The sequence below is a fragment of the Nelumbo nucifera genome, chromosome 1 (assembly GCF_055504915.1).
Source record: "Nelumbo nucifera cultivar China Antique chromosome 1, China Antique-T2T, whole genome shotgun sequence".
NCBI classification, from domain to species: Eukaryota; Viridiplantae; Streptophyta; class Magnoliopsida; order Proteales; family Nelumbonaceae; genus Nelumbo; species Nelumbo nucifera.
This window is the reverse complement of record NC_142649.1, coordinates 192,143,578-192,162,327: the sequence shown is the minus strand read 5'-3', so window position 1 is coordinate 192,162,327 and position 18,750 is coordinate 192,143,578. Positions and strand designations below refer to the sequence as shown.

Here is an 18,750-nt window from a genome sequence, read left to right as displayed (position 1 = left end):
GGTGTCCTTGAATGGCGAGGGTGAGAGATCGGCACTGCCCCATGCACTCGATCTTTTCACGGTTGGCCACCATAACTTGAAATTTCTTGTCTCGGTTCACTGGCAACCCGAGCTTGGAGACGATGGCTTGCTCAATGAAGTTGTGGGTGCTGCCGCCGTCAATTAATACGGTCACATTCTTGTTTTTCAGTTTCCCAAGAACACATATGGTTTGCGGGTGCTCAGCTCCTGCAATAGCGTGGAAGGAGATTTCAGGGATGGCTTCTTGGTTTTCCTCCTCTGATTCGACAGTCTCCGCGTCCGCCGGTTCCAGATCCTCAATCATGAACAGTTGTGGACGTGCACAACGGTGGCCGGAGGTGAACTTCTCATCACAGTAGTAACACAGCCCCTTCTCACGACATTCTTGCGCCTCCTGGTTGGTGAGTCCCCGGAATGTTGGGGAAGGAGCACTGGAAACCTGGTTCGCGCGCAAGCTTGGTGGAGGCCCAAGTACACCGGCCATGGGGTTGGGCGACGCCTTCTGGGTTGTCATGGCTGATGGGGATCGAATCGGTTGGCTAGCTCTCCGCTGTAAGTGATTTCGTTCCTCAATTAACCGGGCCACTCCAATCGCCTCCATCAAAGTTCAAGGCTGCTTGATCTTCACATCTAAACGAACGTCATCACGAAGTCCTGCAATGAAACAACCAATGAGAAAGCTCTCGGGCAGGCTGTCAACTTGGTGAGAGAGCCTCTCGAAGGCTTCTTGATAAGCCGTCACAGTGGTGGTTTGCTTTAGGCGGGTTAATGCCTCTGATGGGTCCTCGTAGTCGGTGGGGCTGAACCGTTGTAACACCGCTTTGGAGAGTTCTTCCCATGTGAGCGGTCCGCGATGCTTGGTCAACCACCTGTGCCACTGTAAGGCGATGCCTTCCAAATGGAAGGAAGCTAGCTGCACCTGTTGGTCCGGAATAATATTTTGAAATTCAAAATACTGCTCCGCCTTGTAAATCCAACCGCTCGGATCATCCCCATTAAATTTTGGGAATGACAGCTTGACGTGTTGATGAGGGTGGTCATGGGTGGAGCTTGAACGGGAAGTATGGGGGTGTGAGGATTCTTCATGGGCGAAGGGGTTGGTCTCGGGAGTGGTATTGGGAGTGGTTCGTGAGGCTCGAAGGGCTTGGAGTTCAGTTAACACTGCTTGTAAGACAGTGTTCATTTGGTCGAAGCTCAACTCATGTCGTGCTAAGGTTTCATTGACCTCATTGCGGAACTCCGCGTTAGTCTTTCCACAGGTGTCCATGGTCGAACTGGCTCTGATACCAATGATACGCTCAAGTTATCTAACAAGAGGGAGAAGGATCTAGAATAAGGAGAAGAGAGAGAGAGAGTTTGTTTGTAGAAAAACAGAATGCACTTATCTAGGAACAGAATTGAAAACTTATCTAATGCACTTATCTAGGAAACAGAATGCACTTATCTAGGAACAGAATTGAAGACTTATCTATTCTAACAGAATTAAAACTGAATGGATAAGGCTTATCCCAACTAAGAGCTAACATGACCGGGTCTTCTGCTGCTATCCACTTTGACCGGGTCTTCGGCTGCTGCATGCATGCACGTATCAAGTTCATATAGACTGAATCATTTTCTATCAATCAGAAAACTAAATAAAGAAAAAGTAGGAAAGAAAAAAATGTTCATTTAAAATAGTAATTTTTAAGTTTTAATGGAATTTATATTTGTTTCCTAGGCATACCCATGCATATCATAATTCTTCCACTATTTCCCAATTTTTCAGAGATATATCTCAACAATTTACAGTTTCACACTTCACACAAGCCATCAACATATGAATTTCTTAGGCTCAGTTTGGAAGGTGTATAAATACAAATATGTAGAGTGCAAAACCTTGTATTTTGTATTATTCTGTACGTATTTATACTGTACATATTTGTATTTACACTCTTTCCAAACTGAGCCTTATGCTTTTTTTTTATATATTTATTTTGAAAAAATCTATAATGCCAAAAAAACATGATATAGGAAAGGCTTTGACCAATCACAACCCTCCTTGAGTTTTGGTGAAAACCACCTGATTGATTCTTAATTGTATGATGCGAGATGATTGATTGTAAGTTTTTCCCGTATCATATCTTTCCAACATCATATTTCTTATAGTCATTTGAGCTTTTGGGTTTAGTTGGCATTTGTGTTCCTTCATGCATTCTAAGCATTCCAGCTTGTCCTTGCATTTCTTAAGCATATCCTGGTACACATTTTAAAGAATTAACTCTCTAATACTCTGTCTTAAACCTGGGCCCCCTCAGCAATAAACCACAAAGTATTGACTGTGGACCAATGTATACTGATGGTATAATTCCAAATTAGTGGTCGGTGGTGGTGGATTCCTATTTAATAAGTTCTACTGTTCTAGTGGGGCTAGCATTATTTAGAAAAATCTTGAAAAATATATATATAAACTAACTCATTGAATTGGCAATTTTTTTTTTTAATTGTGTCCTCAATTACAAAGTCTCAAGGAGTGATTCGCACGTTCAAAACAGAATCATATAAAAATCAAGTGAGATTTGTAATAAAATCTCCTTTGGCTGGTTTTGCTCTTCTTTAATTCTTAACCCTATTCTTGTTATGCCTTGGGGACCTCTAATTTGTATCGATATATGCAATACACAATTTTTAAATATCGTGTGACTCGAATTGGCAAAATTCATACATTAAAATTGTTTCAAAAACTTTGAATCAGACCATCTCTGTAAAAAAGTAGTAACCATTGAATAGGGTCACTTGTCCTAAACTCTAGTGATTAGCGTATTGGTGGTGAGTGGTGACCTTAAAATCAAGGGATTTTTGGACTGTCCCTCAGAATTTTTTTTTGCAGCCCCCTCCTAATCTATTAATAGAGACCCCCCTATAAACCATATCTTGTCTGTGAATTTGGCATCAATCCACGGACAGGATTCAGTTCATCCCTAGGAAATCCCAGCTCCACTTAAGGGTAGACTGAATCATAAAAACCCCTTAAGATCATTTTGTCATTTTTTTATGACACCAATTGATTGGTTGTAAAATTTTCTAGTATCATGTTTTTTTAGTGTTTTTGTCAAATTCAATGTGTTTTCAAAATCGGATCGGACCGGATGGTTTGACCAGAAAAATTGAGAATCGGTCATCTGATAGGTTTTGTTTCACTCAAAAACCGTCTTTTGGCCAATAACTGTTGATTTGGTCAGCGAATCACTGACTTAGACAGTTGAACCATCAATCTAGACAACGGTTTTTGATCATTTTTTGTTTTTTTTTTAATTTTTTATTTTTATCGGTCAAACTGTTCAACCCCCAGGAACGGACCCAGAACGGTTCCCGATTGGGTCCGATTTTAAAAACCTTGAATTCAATTACCAGTTACCACTGTCCACTTTTATAAGCACACACAGAGGGAGAACAAAGCTTGTGGCTTTTAAGAATTTGGTATGGTGTGAAGTAGCGCGGTGTTAACTGTGAAGGCTCACAAAGTCACAAACATTCAATTCTTAAGGTTCAAGTTTGAATGTTGGCGCCAATAAACCACTTAGTCAAAAAGGAAAACACAATAAGGTGGGCGGTATTCCAACGGTATGAAAAGCAAAAGCTACAAATCGCTTCAGATTTCTTTTGCCTTTTTTCAAAAGCGATGTGGGGGGGGGGGGTCCACGTCAACCTGTCCTCCACGTATCACATCGTCTTTCCACGTTTCCCCTGGTCCCTTCCTCACTACCAAGTACCAAAAGCCAATAATCTTCCTTTCCCAACACCCCGCCCTTACATCGGATCATGGATGGACCCCACTTTTGCTTTTTCCCGCAGCATACACAGACAACCTTCTTGTCCGGATGATTGGCACTTGGCATCTACCGGCTACCGCCCCATCTGGCGGGAAAGCTAGCATATTTCCCGCCAAAAACTGCTCGGGCAGGGCCAGCTTAACTGCCCAAACTGTCATTTTAACCGACTCTTTGATATCGCAACGGTAGTTATGATTGAAGAAAATGGCAAGGGACGACCGGCCGGCCGGCCGGCTGTATTTCGTTCTAAAATGCACATCGGTGATCGGACCCGCGATTTCGTGGCACGACGTGCGACAAAGCGGCGTAAGAAAAACGGCCAGAGTCTTCTCGACCACGTCGGTTCGGGAGAGGCGGAGACTAGAGCAGTTACTACCGGTTTAGCGGAATCTGTGTCCCCCCCACCTTCATTACTTTTCCTGCCGTACATCGCGGCGGGAGCATGCACGTGCTTTCTGGCCTCAGCCTCAGCATCGACGATACAAGAGTCAATAGTTCCGTGTTCCGATGCCTAGCCTCCTAGGCCCCTACGATACACCGAAATTTGAATCATAACTTTGACCGTCGGATTCGTTTCCTCATCCAACGGCCGGAAAACCCTGCTGATCAGCCATTACTGAATCACGACCACTTTAATACAAGCCATAATTCCAACACGTGTCCAGCGTGAAATTTGTTCCATGTCTTGAATGCAACGTAATAAATCGGAGTGCGTGACTCCGCGCCTCCCGGATATCCCATCCAATGAGGAAATGACACGTCATATCAAGATAAACTTTTTTTTGTTTGGATATTTTATTAACAAGACTAAACTGCCCTTGCGTTGAACTTAAAAAGGTGTTTCTCGGATACCTCGAAACAGAACGGCGTCGGAATGATGAATAGATGATGATTAATTAAAAAAGAAAAAATTTTGTTCTCAGGGTCCCTGATTTAGTAGACCATAAAGCACATCTATTAAATCCTCCGTGCAGGTTGCTGCGGAGGACATGTCAGTCGTGTCGTGGTGTGACGGGACGGGAGGCTTCTTCAGAGGGAGATAGGCCCCACACGGATCCTATTAATAGCCATCTGATCTGAGACCGGATCTGTTTTTTACACAGGGCGTCTCACACCGACCTCACACGCTCATGTGTGAGGAGCAGATCCCGTTCCATCTGATCTGTACAGATTCGCATGTGTACCACGTTCGCTGGTGAGTGGTGAGCCTGGGACTAACTACGCTTGTCTTTCACTCAAGCGGCATTTTTTGCATTCCTTCCAAACAGAAGATGATAGCAGGTGAATGATGCTACAGTTTGATCCACCGTCTCGCTTCTCTCTCTCTCTCTCTCTCTCTCCCATTAAGATGACTAATCTGCCCTCTGATTGGTAGGTTGATCAGCTGTCGAAATGGGGTTAGTGATGGGAAAAGTTAGTTATAACGAGCGTGGCGATCAGATATAGGAAATAGGAAACTCAAAAAAAAAAAAGGAATGAAAATCGTCCGAGGACAGACAAGAGAAAAGCCGACACGGACGGCGTGGAGAACATAATTCCGGTCGGCAGATCTCAGCTTATTGGCGAAGCCATCTCGGAGTGGGCCCGTTAACTAGTGACACGTGGATGGACCGGGCCCAAGAAATATGCGCCCTCGGCCCTCCCTCGAGCCCGGTCCATTCTTCTTCTGTGTAGCCAATTGATATTGAGTCGAACGCAAGCAAGGAGGGAAGGAGTAACTGACGAGTTTAAGGTGGCGTCCGAGTTGTAGTAGAGGTGAACCGTCGAGTAAGGGATCCAGAGACACGTGTCGCAAAAAGGTTGCTGTCTTGTTGACCTGGGGATGGGATTGGGATATAGCTGGCGTTTAGAGGGGTTAGGTTAGGTCAGCACTCAGCACTCAGGCGCTCTCAGCATTGTGGTCGGTCATTTAGGGCAGGGGGTGGGGGCAGTGGGCAGAGAGAATCAGACGGCATGTGATCGGCCCGCTTTGCGTAGGGACGTGGTATTTATAAAAGAGTAAATACATACGGAAAAAACGTCTAGTATATATAAATAGGGGAAGACAGAGAGAGCGTGAGTGAGGCGTGCTTTGCGCTTCTATGCTTTAAGAGAGAGAAAAATAGCCACTCTTTTCCTTTTCGGTGGGGGCAAAAGCTGGGCTTCGCTAGGCGTTTGTTGCACAGGTTTGAAATTGGATGAAAGAGAACAGAGTCCTCAAATCTTCGAGACCTCTGGTTTTGCCTGACAAATGTTGATTTCTTCCTCCATGTTGAAGAGAGTTGAGACGAGGAATAGGGGAGCTTGAGATATCTGGTGTCTTTTGGTTTTCCATGGAACGAGTCTCTACAGTGTTGCTATTTTAGTTTTATGTGTTTCTACGGTGAAGTTCTTCGTTTCTGTCGTCGTTTGTTGAGAGGTTTCTATTGGTATTTGAACGGAGGAAGCATACAAGGTTCAGGGGTGCGGGTAAAGTTGGGGAGAACTGAGAAGCAAGGATGGAGTGGCCTTCGAGTTTGGATGAATATGAGAAGCTTGTCATACGGATGAATACTCCGAGGTTAGTCTGGTTTCTGAATGGCAATGTTTTCTTCTTGGAGTCTTCAGGGGATTTCCCCGTTAATACCCCGTTTTTCATTGTGTTTTTTCTTGGATTTCTTTGTTTGTTTTCCGCTTCGAGATGGTTTTTCAAGTTTGAAGCATATTTTATTTCACGGGTCTAGATTCTTTCAAAGCTTTATTCTGGTGAAGAACAGAAGGTTGTTCGCCTTCGACATGGTTTTTCAAGTTTGTTCGGTTTTTCTAATGATTCCGACTTCTCTTCTCTGATTATTTTCAAGGCGTCTCAGATTTAACGCGGGTTTCGATGTCCCCCTTCAATTTATCAATCAATTGAATGCCTAAAATTGCTTAGTATTTATCTCTGCTTTTTCTCAGCAAATGATGAAGTTTCCTTGAACTTACGTCGTCTAAGTCAGCAACTTCTAGTTTAGTTCTCATTTGTTTACACTGGTTTCAGTCCTTCCTTCTGTCTTTTCCGTTCAGTCCAGAAAATATCCCTCCCTCCGCTGTTACTTACTTTTGAAAGACTTCTGTTCTGTTTTTTTGCAACTCGACCATTAACGACAACCTTGTATTCCTCCATTGATTTCTCCTCAAATTTCAGAAAAGTCCTTCCTCTAATTTTTCCTCTTGACTTCCTTGCAGAGTCGTCATCGACAACGCCGTTTGTGCTAATGCGACTCTAGTCAAGGTAAGCTTCTTGGAACCATCCTACCCTTTCCATAAATTAGAAATGAACAGATTAACAGTAACCCTATTCAAAAACATAAGAAATTCATGGGAAGGGCTTCAAAAAAATAGTCCTAGAAGTTTAACCAACCCCTGATCTGTTCTTTTTTACCAGGTTGACAGTGCGAGAAAACATGGAATCCTTTTGGAGGCCGTACAAGTTCTCACAGATCTGAATCTCTGCATTAAGAAAGCATATATATCCTCTGACGGAAGATGGTTCATGGACGGTAAGCAATTAATCAACCAAACCTCTATCTGTTCATTGGTTCCCATTCTAAAATGAGCCGGGCACAGAGCGTACATGCAGCTTTCCATAATTGAATAAAAACTCCTCCTTCCTTTCTCCCCCTAAAGAAAGTTCTTTAATCTCATCGTATTAACTTCCATCCACAGTTTTCCACGTGACCGATCAAAACGGCGAAAAACTCACGGACGAAAGCGTCATCAGCTACATTGAACAGGTAAACCATTAGTTGCTTAGTTCATTCAATTTCCCTTCGTGGGTTTTATTTAATTTTGCCGTTTTTTCTGTTTAAATCGATGTTTTTAACATAACTGACATTAGTTCCTGGTTGTCTGTTACAGTCTCTGGGTACCTGTAACTCTGTGACGTCTAACGGGTTTAAAGATCTCACGGCCTTAGAATTAACGGGTACAGACCGGCCTGGCCTCCTCTCGGAGGTGTTCGCCGTGCTTGCCGAGCTACAGTGCAATGTCGTGGACGCGAAGGTGTGGACGCACAATGGTCGGATTGCCTCCTTAATCTATGTCAAAGACTGTAACTCTGGGTTCCCAATTGAGGACACGCAGAAGATCAATAGAATCGAAGGGCGTCTAAGGAATGTCCTGAAAGGGGATAATGATATCCGAAGTGCCAAGACTGCAGTCTCCATGGCCGTCACCCACACAGAACGCCGTCTACACCAGATGATGTTTGCCGATCGTGACTACGAGCGCAGGTCGAGAACGGAATCCGCCACTCCCTCACCGTCCGTCACTGTTCAGAATTGGGCGGAGAGGGGCTACTCTGTTGTGAACGTCCAGTGTAAAGATCGGTCCAAGCTTTTGTTTGATATAGTCTGCACGTTGACGGACATGGAGTATGTTGTATTCCATGGAACGTTAGACACGACCGGGAATCAAGCATATCAGGTATTCATTTTCTTCATAAAATCAGACCTTGTGGCTTTCTAATTTTTGTTGTATCTGGATGAACTTCAACTCATTTGGTGTTTATTTTACAGGAGTTCTACATAAGACACAACGATGGATCCCCAATTAGTTCAGAAGCTGAGAAGCAACGCGTGATTCAATGCCTCCAAGCTGCCATTGAGAGAAGGACGTCCGAGGTATCGTTAAATTTATCATCACAAAATAGCTAGTAGTAGTAAATTCTTGGCATAGTTTTTTTTTTTTTTCACTGAATCTTAAAAGCTTTTTCTTTCAGGGTGTAAGGTTAGAATTGCGCACAGTGGACAGGTGGGGGCTGTTATCAGATGTAACTCGAACATTTCGAGAGAATGGGCTGAACGTGACGAGGGCGGAGATCTCCACCACGAGAAACATGGCGGTAAATGTGTTTTATGTGACGGACGCGGCCGGTCAACCTGTTGACCCAAAGATAATTGAGGCCGTACGAGAAAGAATTGGGTTTAGCGATCTAAAAGTGAAGGAATCCTCGTCAGTCTGCCACAAGGAGGGAGCTAGGAACGAGACGACGGCGACGACGGTGGCCGGGACTGGCGGGGCGGTGCTGTTGTCACTCGGAAGCCTAGTGAGAAGGAATCTGTACAATTTGGGATTGATAAGATCTTATTCCTAAAACGACATCCCCTAGCAAAAGAAGAAGAAAAGGGTTCCGGCCACCACCTGTAGTATATGCTTTTCTTCAGATTTCAGTCTTTGTACATATTTAAAACGTAAACAAAAAGGAGAGAAAAAAAAGAATAGAAATTATATTTATGGTGGGAGTAGCTGTTCTTGTTGGGTTTGGTTGATTGGGTAATTGGGGCGAACAGGTGGTAGGAGAGGAGCGGAGTGGGCCACTTTTGGTGGAGGGTTGATTCCTATAGGGTGTTGATGGAATGTGGGAGGGATGACGGGATGAGTATAGTGGATGAAAGTTCAAAAGATGAATTTTATACACCACCTATTTTGTACATAACGAATTTGATTGCTACTCTGTTAGATAGTACTACTAATGCTTGACCTTATTTGTGTCCTATCTTGTTCTCTCTCTTTTTATCTCAGTCTCTTTCTGTGATAAATTTCTTTTAACTGGAGAATGTGATCATGATCACTCATAAATTTAGGCCATGGAGGCTTTGAATTTTGGATGGGAACTGGCCAATCTGCAAGAACCAAGTGGGAGAATGACACCTACATGTATGTCCTCGTCTCACTGCAAGCTGACGAAGCCCAAAAGTAAAACACAGTATAATGGGATGGGAGTTGCAATTAATGGTGGTTGAAAGTTGAAAGAACTCTAGATGTAGCACCGGCCACCATCATAAAGACTGAAGAGGGTGTCCCGAGTCCTGACTCCTGTGTAAGCGCAAAATGTGTGGAACTCAAATTGGATAACCTTACCCAACTTCACATCCGCCAAAAGTTAGAAGCCGGAGGCAGTCCCCAGTCCCTACACGGCTACACGTAAGAGTTGAGACTTGAGAGATGAGCCGACACTACTTCTAGCTTAGGTCCTTGCTATTCTGGGTCCTCTAGGTCTACTGTTCCTCTGCTGTGCAGAAAAGAAATTACGACCACATTTCAGTTATGTGGAGATGATGGCCTAACAGTCAAAAATTGAAAAATGATACTATGAGAAGCAGAACTGTTCCTTGTATATGATATGAAGTTGTAAGTTGTAAGCACACAGTCCCGAAGTTGTCAGTGATACATGTTTCAATGAATAGAAAATCCGAATGTGTATCGGAGGTTGAGGTTTAATTATCATCGGAAGCACTGTTCATTATGGACGACCAACTAACATTGCCCAGCTACCAGAGACAGGAGATGTTCTCTCCATGTATTGTAAGGACGGTAAGAGGAGCGCTTTATGAAAAACAGATCCCAATTCATTTTTGTAGTGATGTCGATTTATGTGCACTTCACTGATGGTCCCCACCCACCCCCATTCTATTGGGAAGGGGAAGAAAGAAAATTAAAGGGTGGACTCCGGATTTACTTCTTACAGTGTGCACCTCATATGACCTCATAGCGTCCGTACTTTTACAATCAAAATATAGTTTAGGGTTCGTTTGATTTGCGTTTAGAATCAAAATTGGAATGGTTTATTTTCATAGTCTGTGTTGTTTAAATAAGAATGGGAAAGGGAATTGAAATTAATAGGAATGAGATTTTATTTCCAAGGGAGAGACAGGGAATGGCCATTCCAACAGGAATATAAATGAGATTTTAATTCAATCCAACCAAACAGTTGGAAGAATTGGAATAGCCCTCTCAACTTTGATTCCAGATCCCTATTCCCACAAACCAAATGGGGCCTAATGAATTCACATTGGTGCCCTACATGCACATCTTAACATGCATTGGGAACATCCACAACTGGAATGTGTTGTTGGGCTTTGATAATGTGAACTCATTTTTTAGCATGCATGGGAAATATCTATGATATTTGCATGTTATCATTCATGTAGAGATATTCCCAATGCAGTTTAGATTTATTCTTCCTATGAATAATAAGGGAGATGTTGTCAGATGGCCAAAACTAATGGCGTGTTGGGAAGCATTATTTTAATAGATCCCTACCCTTAATGCATTGTAAGATGTACATATAAGGCGCCCTGTGTGAGGAGATCCGGTCTCCACTCTGATTGCACCGTGCTGTGAGATGGGTGTGAACACTGTAACGCACTTTGTTAGGAGGAAATCCAAATTCCAAGGTTGTGAGTCCGTTGCCCTGATTCCACCGTCAAGATTCTAGACTCGAGACCCGGAGAAATGATCCGACGGATCAACACTGCCCATTTGGTAATGTGTTATTATCCCAACTGTCGGATCGGTTTTGAAAATAGTAGAAATGAAAACAAGAGCAAGAGGATACCTTTGTCTTTTACCAACATTTCGTCATATACAACTCCAAGGAGAAAGAGTGGGCCCCGGGCCATGGTTGAATAATGAGTATTGGTCCGTCCGTACTCCGTACTACAAGGCACCAGCTGGTCCAGCTCAGTTGTTATATTCTTTTGTTTTAGACTTTTAGTTTTGGTTGTATGCGTGTGAATCGGGATATCTGGGGCTGCTTCCTCTTCTCTCTACTTCTGCCTCTGTTGGCTGAGGAGTGAGGCGGTCTGCCTGCCTGGAGGCTGGAGTCTCGTCTCGTGGGAGGGAGACTGCTGTACTCCTTTACGTGGAGACTCATGACTCTCACTGATTCTTTGCCCACCGTGCCCCGGTAAAAGCCGGGTAGCTGAGTTGGCACTTTCCGACACACCACGTCACGTCGTCACCCCCACCGACTACCTTGTCTCGCTTTATCAATTAACTACCAAACCGAATGAAACAGAATCATTTAACTTGCCGCTGAACCCGTTGGATCCCAATCTAATGGTCTTAATTAGCCTGTGCGGGCACAATTGAGATGGAACTTGGAAATGGAAGCCCATGTCTAGTACGGGATCACGTGTACACTGCACCGCTCAGAGGACTCGGCTTTTAATGTAGTAGTAGGTATAGGTGTATAGCCGTGTAGGTTGGCCCTACTCTTTCTCTCTCCACGGCAGATTGGCACTTGGCACATGTTTAGGGGCTCAAAAAGCTTACGTAGCATGGTTTTGTCCCAGGAAATTCGTGCTGGCACTTAGATTTGGCACACAGCTATTAATTGATTGGAGTTGTAGATGCTTAGGAGGATGGATGTCAGTAAAACAGTTCTAGTCGGTAAAGCGCATCTCATTTAATGCTCCACCTCAGGGGATCAACACTCACACACAATCTCCATCAGTCCTTCGCTTTGAACCGTTTTCTGTTCTCCCAGGTTCAAGTGGGCTTGTGGGCTCTCTTGCCAGCTCTGCCCAGGGACCAGAGCTGAGCCCCACCACAGGCCCACTACAGTCAACTGAGCATCACTCTTTTATGATTTTATCTCCTCCACAGCAGCAGTCTTGAGTCATGACCCACACAATGACACCAGTCACGCTCCCTCCAGGCTTAGCCTGGGCTGGAATCCACCCAATCCCAAATACTAGGTTCTTAAGTAATTACTAAATCCGGTTATGGTTGGTAGCCAGGATTAACCCACCCACCTACCATATAGCCCATTAGGCAGCCATGTTGGTTGGGGAAACTCAGCCATCGAGTCAACTCGTGTCTCATTCCCTGTTGTTAATGTTGGTTTCTATTTGTATGTGAAGAGTGAAAACCCCCGAGATGCTAAAACTGTTGATTAGCCTATTGATGTAGGGTGATTTGGCCCGACCTAATAATAGGGGGATATGTGGATACGATCTAATTAGTAGGATGACAGCTCAGTCCGATGCGCTAAGTCTGTAAGGGATCAAGCTTGGATGACCAATCCACTTCGGGGTGAGTCCACCTCAAGATGAGTTCTCCTCAGTGCAAGGTCACATTAGGACTACCTCGATCCCAAGGCACTTCGGCATTCATACCAGGTCGGATTTAAGGAATACTAGATCGGGTAATACTGACCGACCATTGCATGGCAACCCCGAAGATCTCATCACCAGATTCCGCGCCTCACGGGATCATACCTCGTAACAGCTAGCATTATCTCCCCCGTCCGATTCAGGCGGAAGTGGTGAACCTTATTAGTTGGCAGCGTTATCCTCAATTAACGCGGAAACGGACCTCATCGTGACGAGGATCCTGGAGCCACTCCGCGAAGCCCGCGAGAACTCTATTATATAAAGGCTCCACCCCCCGAGGGTGAAAGGTATGCGTGATTTCCTACTCTCAAGCTCTCTCATTTTCAAACAATTTTAGCTCGCTATTAATCTATTGACTTAAGCATCGGAGCGACCTCGCCGGCTTAGCATCCCAGGGTTCTCTGATATCCTTGCAGGTTCAGTCTGCCGTCTGTCTGAAAGCCAGGTCACCTCCAACTGGGAGCAGCCAGATCACACTTAATCACCTATCTCAAAGCAAAGATTCTCTTAACGTTTTAACAAACTTCCACTTGACGTAAAGAAAGCACTTCTTAAGGTATCATAGAAAAAAAAAAGAAGAAAAATCTTCATCAGGATCAGTTAGGACGCTGTTGTCTACTGGGCACCAAACTAGATTCTTTGTATCAGATGCCGAAGCATGCATTGCTTTAGTCTCTCTCTCTCTCCCACTGTTAATGGCTTCTACAGGTTTGATATAATTGTGTCTTCTGGTTGACTGCTCATTTGCTCTGCACATATCCCCTTTCCTTAAGCATCGAAGAACTAAGAAAAAACCAAAAAGGCAGGAGAATAAGAACATTAAGGAAATTAGTTCAGACTGAATATTGGAATCACTCTTGGATTCATTTCATACTACTATAACGGTATAACGTCATGGGAGTTGACTGTAGAGTCGGAACCAGTAGACTTCGATGAATCCTGGCTTGTTTGTGAGCTGCTGGTTTCTGATTTTCTCTGGTAGGAGGAATCTCCCTGATGAATGTCTTAATTAATGGTCCAACTTGGTTGGTAGATTGAGGATCAAGATTCCTGATTTGGGAAGTCTCATTTTCACACCTGGACCGGAGATTGAATCAATTTGGTTAATGCTCCAACTTTTGGCTCGATTGCGCCTGATTAATTGGTTTAAAATAAAAGGCTTAAACAAATGGTCCATATCAAGTTTTCTAAGAACCGGGTATCCAAAACATTCTACTGGGTCATGGGTCTGATGGTCCGACCATTCGGTTTGGCCAAGTCAACATTTCCAATCCCGATGGTCTGACCGTTTGGTCCGATTCGAGTCTGACAACAGTGGGTAAACTTCATTATTTTGGCACGTTAATTATTAGCAGAGAGAGAGAGAGAGAATCGTGTTATCCATGAAGTGTATTATGCAACAATTCTGAGTTCCACTATTGCAAATGGGTGGACCATGTCAGCGACACAAAATATGCAGAGCTTAATTGATGCTCCAACAACTATCTGATTCAGACATTCTGAGCCGAAATGTCAAACCAACAAGATGAACCTAATCATTTGATGAATCGGATTCCAAAGAAGCAAAACCAGCAATTGAGGTTTGGATGACATAACTTGATGAGATAAGCCCTAGATTCAGATTGCACTTCATTTTACGCCTCTAGACTCCTATATCGTCACTTCCAAGAAGCAAAACACGACACAAAATTTGAGATTTTGTTCATTTGGCCCATCCATGGAGTAAAAACCAAGTAGCTGAGTTGGTCACTCCGCATCCCAGCGCGAGATCAATAATTCAAATTTTCCTCGTTTTGGTTCTTTTTGCGACAATCACACCGAAACCGGAATGGACCACCTTGAAGGGAGAAATATCTGCCATCCCCAAGGGTGTAGCTTTGGGTAAATCCGCGAATCAACAGTCCGGATCTCCTACTAACCACGCTTTCTATTACAGCCGGTGTTTTCAAACCGTTGTTGATCTGGACGGTTGGACCGTTCAGCCCAAGAACCAACCAAGCAATTTACCGAGTCTGGATCCAGACAGTCGAATCAACAGTCCGGATCTCCTTTCACCCTTCACCTGTTTTTTGGGCAAAAAAAAAAAAATGGTTGACTTGATCAACTATCCACTGACCCGGGCAGTCAAACAATTGATCCATTTAACTTGAACAGTAGTTTTGACCATTTTTTATTTTAATTTTTTTTTAAATTAGAATATGCATCCATTCAAACCAAATGATCAAACCACTGATCCGAAAATCAGTGGTCAAAGCGGTTCTGATTTTGGATCGATTTTCAAAACATTATATACAGCTGTACTATGTTTGTGTGACACCCCTCCCTGTGTAGCATATTCTCTCATAAACAGTTAAGCCAGCACTGTTGAAAACTTTTGTAGGTAGACCTTTTTCTTTTTCTTTCTGAAAAATATGTACTCTCTGATTGTCAAGGAGAGGTAGGGGCTCTGTCAATATTCATTACAAATAAAAAATATTAGAGGTGGTGTTTCCAAGCGAAAAAGAAGCTCTGTTCGGCAATCCTTTTGAAGAAATACTTATGCCCCGATGGCTTTTTGACAAGTCATTTATTTGGGTAAATGTATTTATTTAGGTAAGTGTTTTTCAGGAAAGATTTATTTGGGTAAATACATTTAACTATGTTCTTTTATTTTTCATGTAAATAAGGAAATGACCATCTTAGCCATAAAAATTCTATTATTAAAAGGTGTATTTTTGTTTCATCCATATGTTGGTAACTTTCTCTTAGACAGGAAAGATAATTTACCAAGTAAGTGATACCCAAAAAAATAAATTTTCACTGGTCCTCACATAAACATGGGTTTCTTAGTCATTGGAAATCAAAATCACATTGACAAACTTTCCCCCTCTCAAAATCCATAAAGAGAACGCCCCCTAATGCTCAATTTGGAACGAGTACAAATACAAATATGTAGAGTGTAAAGTCTTGTATTGTGTACTATTTCGTATGTATTTGCACTGTACATATCTATATTTATGCTTTTCGGTAAGTTACTTATTCAGGTAAATGGGCAAGTGTTTCTCAAGAATAACTTGTCCATGTAAGTGTATTTACCCATATTCTTTTATTTTCTATGTAAATAAGGTAATTATCATTTTAACCATAAAAATCCATTATTAAAAGGAGCATTTTGTCGCATTCAAGTGTTGGCAACTTTCTTTCCATGTGGGAAAATTTTTTACCCACCTAGGAGATGGGTACCCAGGAAAATAAAGTTTTTCTGATTCCACATAAATCTGATAAAAGAATATAAATTTCTTGATGAATAGAAATCAAAAACCCATTAGCTAACTTTCTCCCCTCTCAAAATCCGAGAAAAGAATGTCCCGTTAGACTCAGTTTAGAAGGAGTACAAACACAAAATATATACAGTACGAATACATACAAAATGCAAGGTTTTACACAACAAATTTGTATTTATAATCCTTCGAAACTGAGCCTTAGGGGCTTAATCTGAATTCGCTGCAAAGCAAAAGTAGCTGCTTCTCCAAACAAATCAAAAAAAGATCCTCCAGCAGTTGTGGAGTTGATTAATATATAATTGGCTTTACCTTCGTCCCCAACAAGCTTTAACCATTATACCATTGAGTCATTTTGTTATTGATTTCGCTCTTTAACTCTATTAATCATTCACATTTATGACTGAATAACTGGGGAAAAATCATTTTATTAACAAAAGCTCCTAACTTCATCATATGTTTCTATCCTTGGAATAAACCAAACAACTTTGTGCCTAAGACGTGACACCAATTTTTGAGAAATCGGCAATGATGCTAAACATCAGTTGAATTAATTTGAGGAAATTGAGATGTTTTCCTAGTAGTCTACTCTTAACATCATCGCTCTGTCCTTCTAGTTATGACTTTTCACCTTGATTGTAGGCACAATATTCAAGACGTGCAAAAACTTTTTATTTATTAATAATCTTTTCTTTTTTTTATATTTTATCATATTTATGCAATATATATACAAAAATATGAAACTTTAGATAAAATATAGGATGAAATTAATCTTGAAATTTTAGCCTATGTTTGATTGCAGTGCAATTTTATTTGCTCCAATACAAATGCATGGGAGTGCAAATGAAAAGAATGCAAATTTTGGTTTATTTTTGTTTTGGGTTATACTTTACTCTGCTTCAGGTTTTATTTTGCTTCATTTGTATGGCAATCAAACAAAATAAGGTAAATTCTAAAATAAAAAATAAAACATAATTTGCACCGAAATCAGTTGCACTACCATTATTTTGCACCAGTGCAAATAAATTCTCGTTGCAACCAAAGACAGACTTAGGTAAGTTACTAAAATTCATGGAAAATAAAATTCACTATAATTTTTTTAGGATTTCATGTGAGATTTAAGAGTTCAATTATGGTGTATTGACAAATATTTGTTGCATGCTAAATCAAGATTTCAACCAATCATGTTAAAGATGCCACATGGTCTACTTATTTTTCATTGATTCATGTTTTACTTATCATTATGAGTTTAACAATGCTAAAGATATTAGTTATGATGTGTCATTTTATCATTAGCTTACATATTTTGATAAATAGTATAGTTCCTATTGACTAAGTTGTCTTTCAAAATCATAAGCAACCAAGCTTGTTATTATATTTTTAGGCTGATTATGTGTTAGGTTTTTTGAGAGTAATGTTTGCATCTTCTACGGAACATGGCATGATGTTGAGGCAGCTTAAAATATTTGTTCATCATTAAAGGTTACTAGAAACCAAAACCTTGCAGATGCATGGGCTTGAATAGAAATTTGGTTAGGCTTGGGTTGGCAAATTTGAGTTTTGACATCTGTTTGGTTAGGTCAAGATCCATGTTTAGGATTGATCTTGGGTTGGCCCTTAACCTAGACCAGTTGAAAACTTGGACTTATGGGTGTCATGGGCCTCCCTATTAAATTACACCCATATTTTATTAGAGAGGGTCAAAAGGGTTTCAAATATTTAAGAGGAAATAGAGAGAATTAATAGGGGAGGGGAGATATTACAAACATTGACAATTGAAGTAAGAGGGAGGAAGAGAGATTTCAGAATGATTTTATTAGAAAAGAGTAGTAGTGATAGATTTTAATAGAGAAAATTAAGACACAAAAGGATTTTTATGAGGAGAAATATTTGTACTGTGTTTGGTTGCGGTGCAATTTTACTTGCACTAGTACAAATGCATGGGAGTGAAAATGAAAAAAAAATGCAAATTCTTGTTTAATTTTGTTTTGGGTTTTACTTTATTCTGTTTCATGTCTTAATTTACTTCATTTGTACTACAATCAAACAAAATAAGCTAAAATTTGAAACAAAAATAAGTCAGAATTTACACTCAAATCATTTGCACTGCCACAATGTTGCATCCGTGCAAATTTATTTGCATTGCAACCAAACACAACCTTGAGGTTTATGATAATTTTTTTATAGGAGATTAAGGGCCTATTCGTTTGCACTAAATTATGAAGTCCAAATGCCTCTAAAACTGTAATAATTACTTTAAGAGGTGTATTGGAGTTGGTGAACTTTTCTTGGTTTTGAAGTTTGAATGTAAAGAATGTTGTTTTGAAATTTGAATGCTAAATTCTGAAAAATAATAAATGACCACTTTAACCTTGGATATAAAAAAGTTTTTTTAAATATTTAACAAATTAATTAAATGAATATAAAATAATTAATAAAAGTGGAATAGATAAAATTAATAATTATTTATTAATTAAATTAAGTAATTAATTATTAAGATATATTGAGTACAAAATATTTTATTAGTTATTTAATACAAATTAAATAAGTAAATAATAATTATTCAATAATTGAGAATACAAAGAATAGTCATTAATATATAATAAAATACTTAAAGTATTTATTTTAATTTTAAATATTTACTAAATTATTTATTTTAATAGTTAATTATAAAATGAATTATTTCAATAATTCATTATATATTTTTAAAATTTATGTTTATGTTTAATTAATTAAAAATTAAAAATAATATAATCATAT

General features: G+C 40.8%; 1 protein-coding gene across 2 annotated transcripts; it reads left to right on the top strand.

Annotated features, from left to right (window-relative positions):
* Nucleotides 1-5,885: 5,885 nt before the first annotated feature.
* ACR8 (ACT domain repeat 8) lies at nucleotides 5,886-9,325 on the top strand. Of its 2 annotated transcripts, XM_010279091.3 has the most exons (7): nucleotides 5,886-6,369; nucleotides 7,017-7,062; nucleotides 7,216-7,330; nucleotides 7,497-7,564; nucleotides 7,689-8,255; nucleotides 8,348-8,452; nucleotides 8,551-9,325. In XM_010279091.3, the coding sequence occupies exons 1-7, from the start codon at nucleotides 6,308-6,310 to the stop codon at nucleotides 8,923-8,925; spliced, it is 1,338 nt and encodes a 445-aa protein (XP_010277393.1). In that variant the 5' UTR covers nucleotides 5,886-6,307; the 3' UTR covers nucleotides 8,926-9,325. The 2 variants fall into 2 exon arrangements, with proteins under 2 accessions (XP_010277393.1, XP_010277394.1); XM_010279092.3 differs by lacking the exon at nucleotides 7,017-7,062 and having other exon boundaries at nucleotides 6,040-6,369.
* The last annotated feature ends 9,425 nt before the right edge of the window (nucleotides 9,326-18,750 follow it).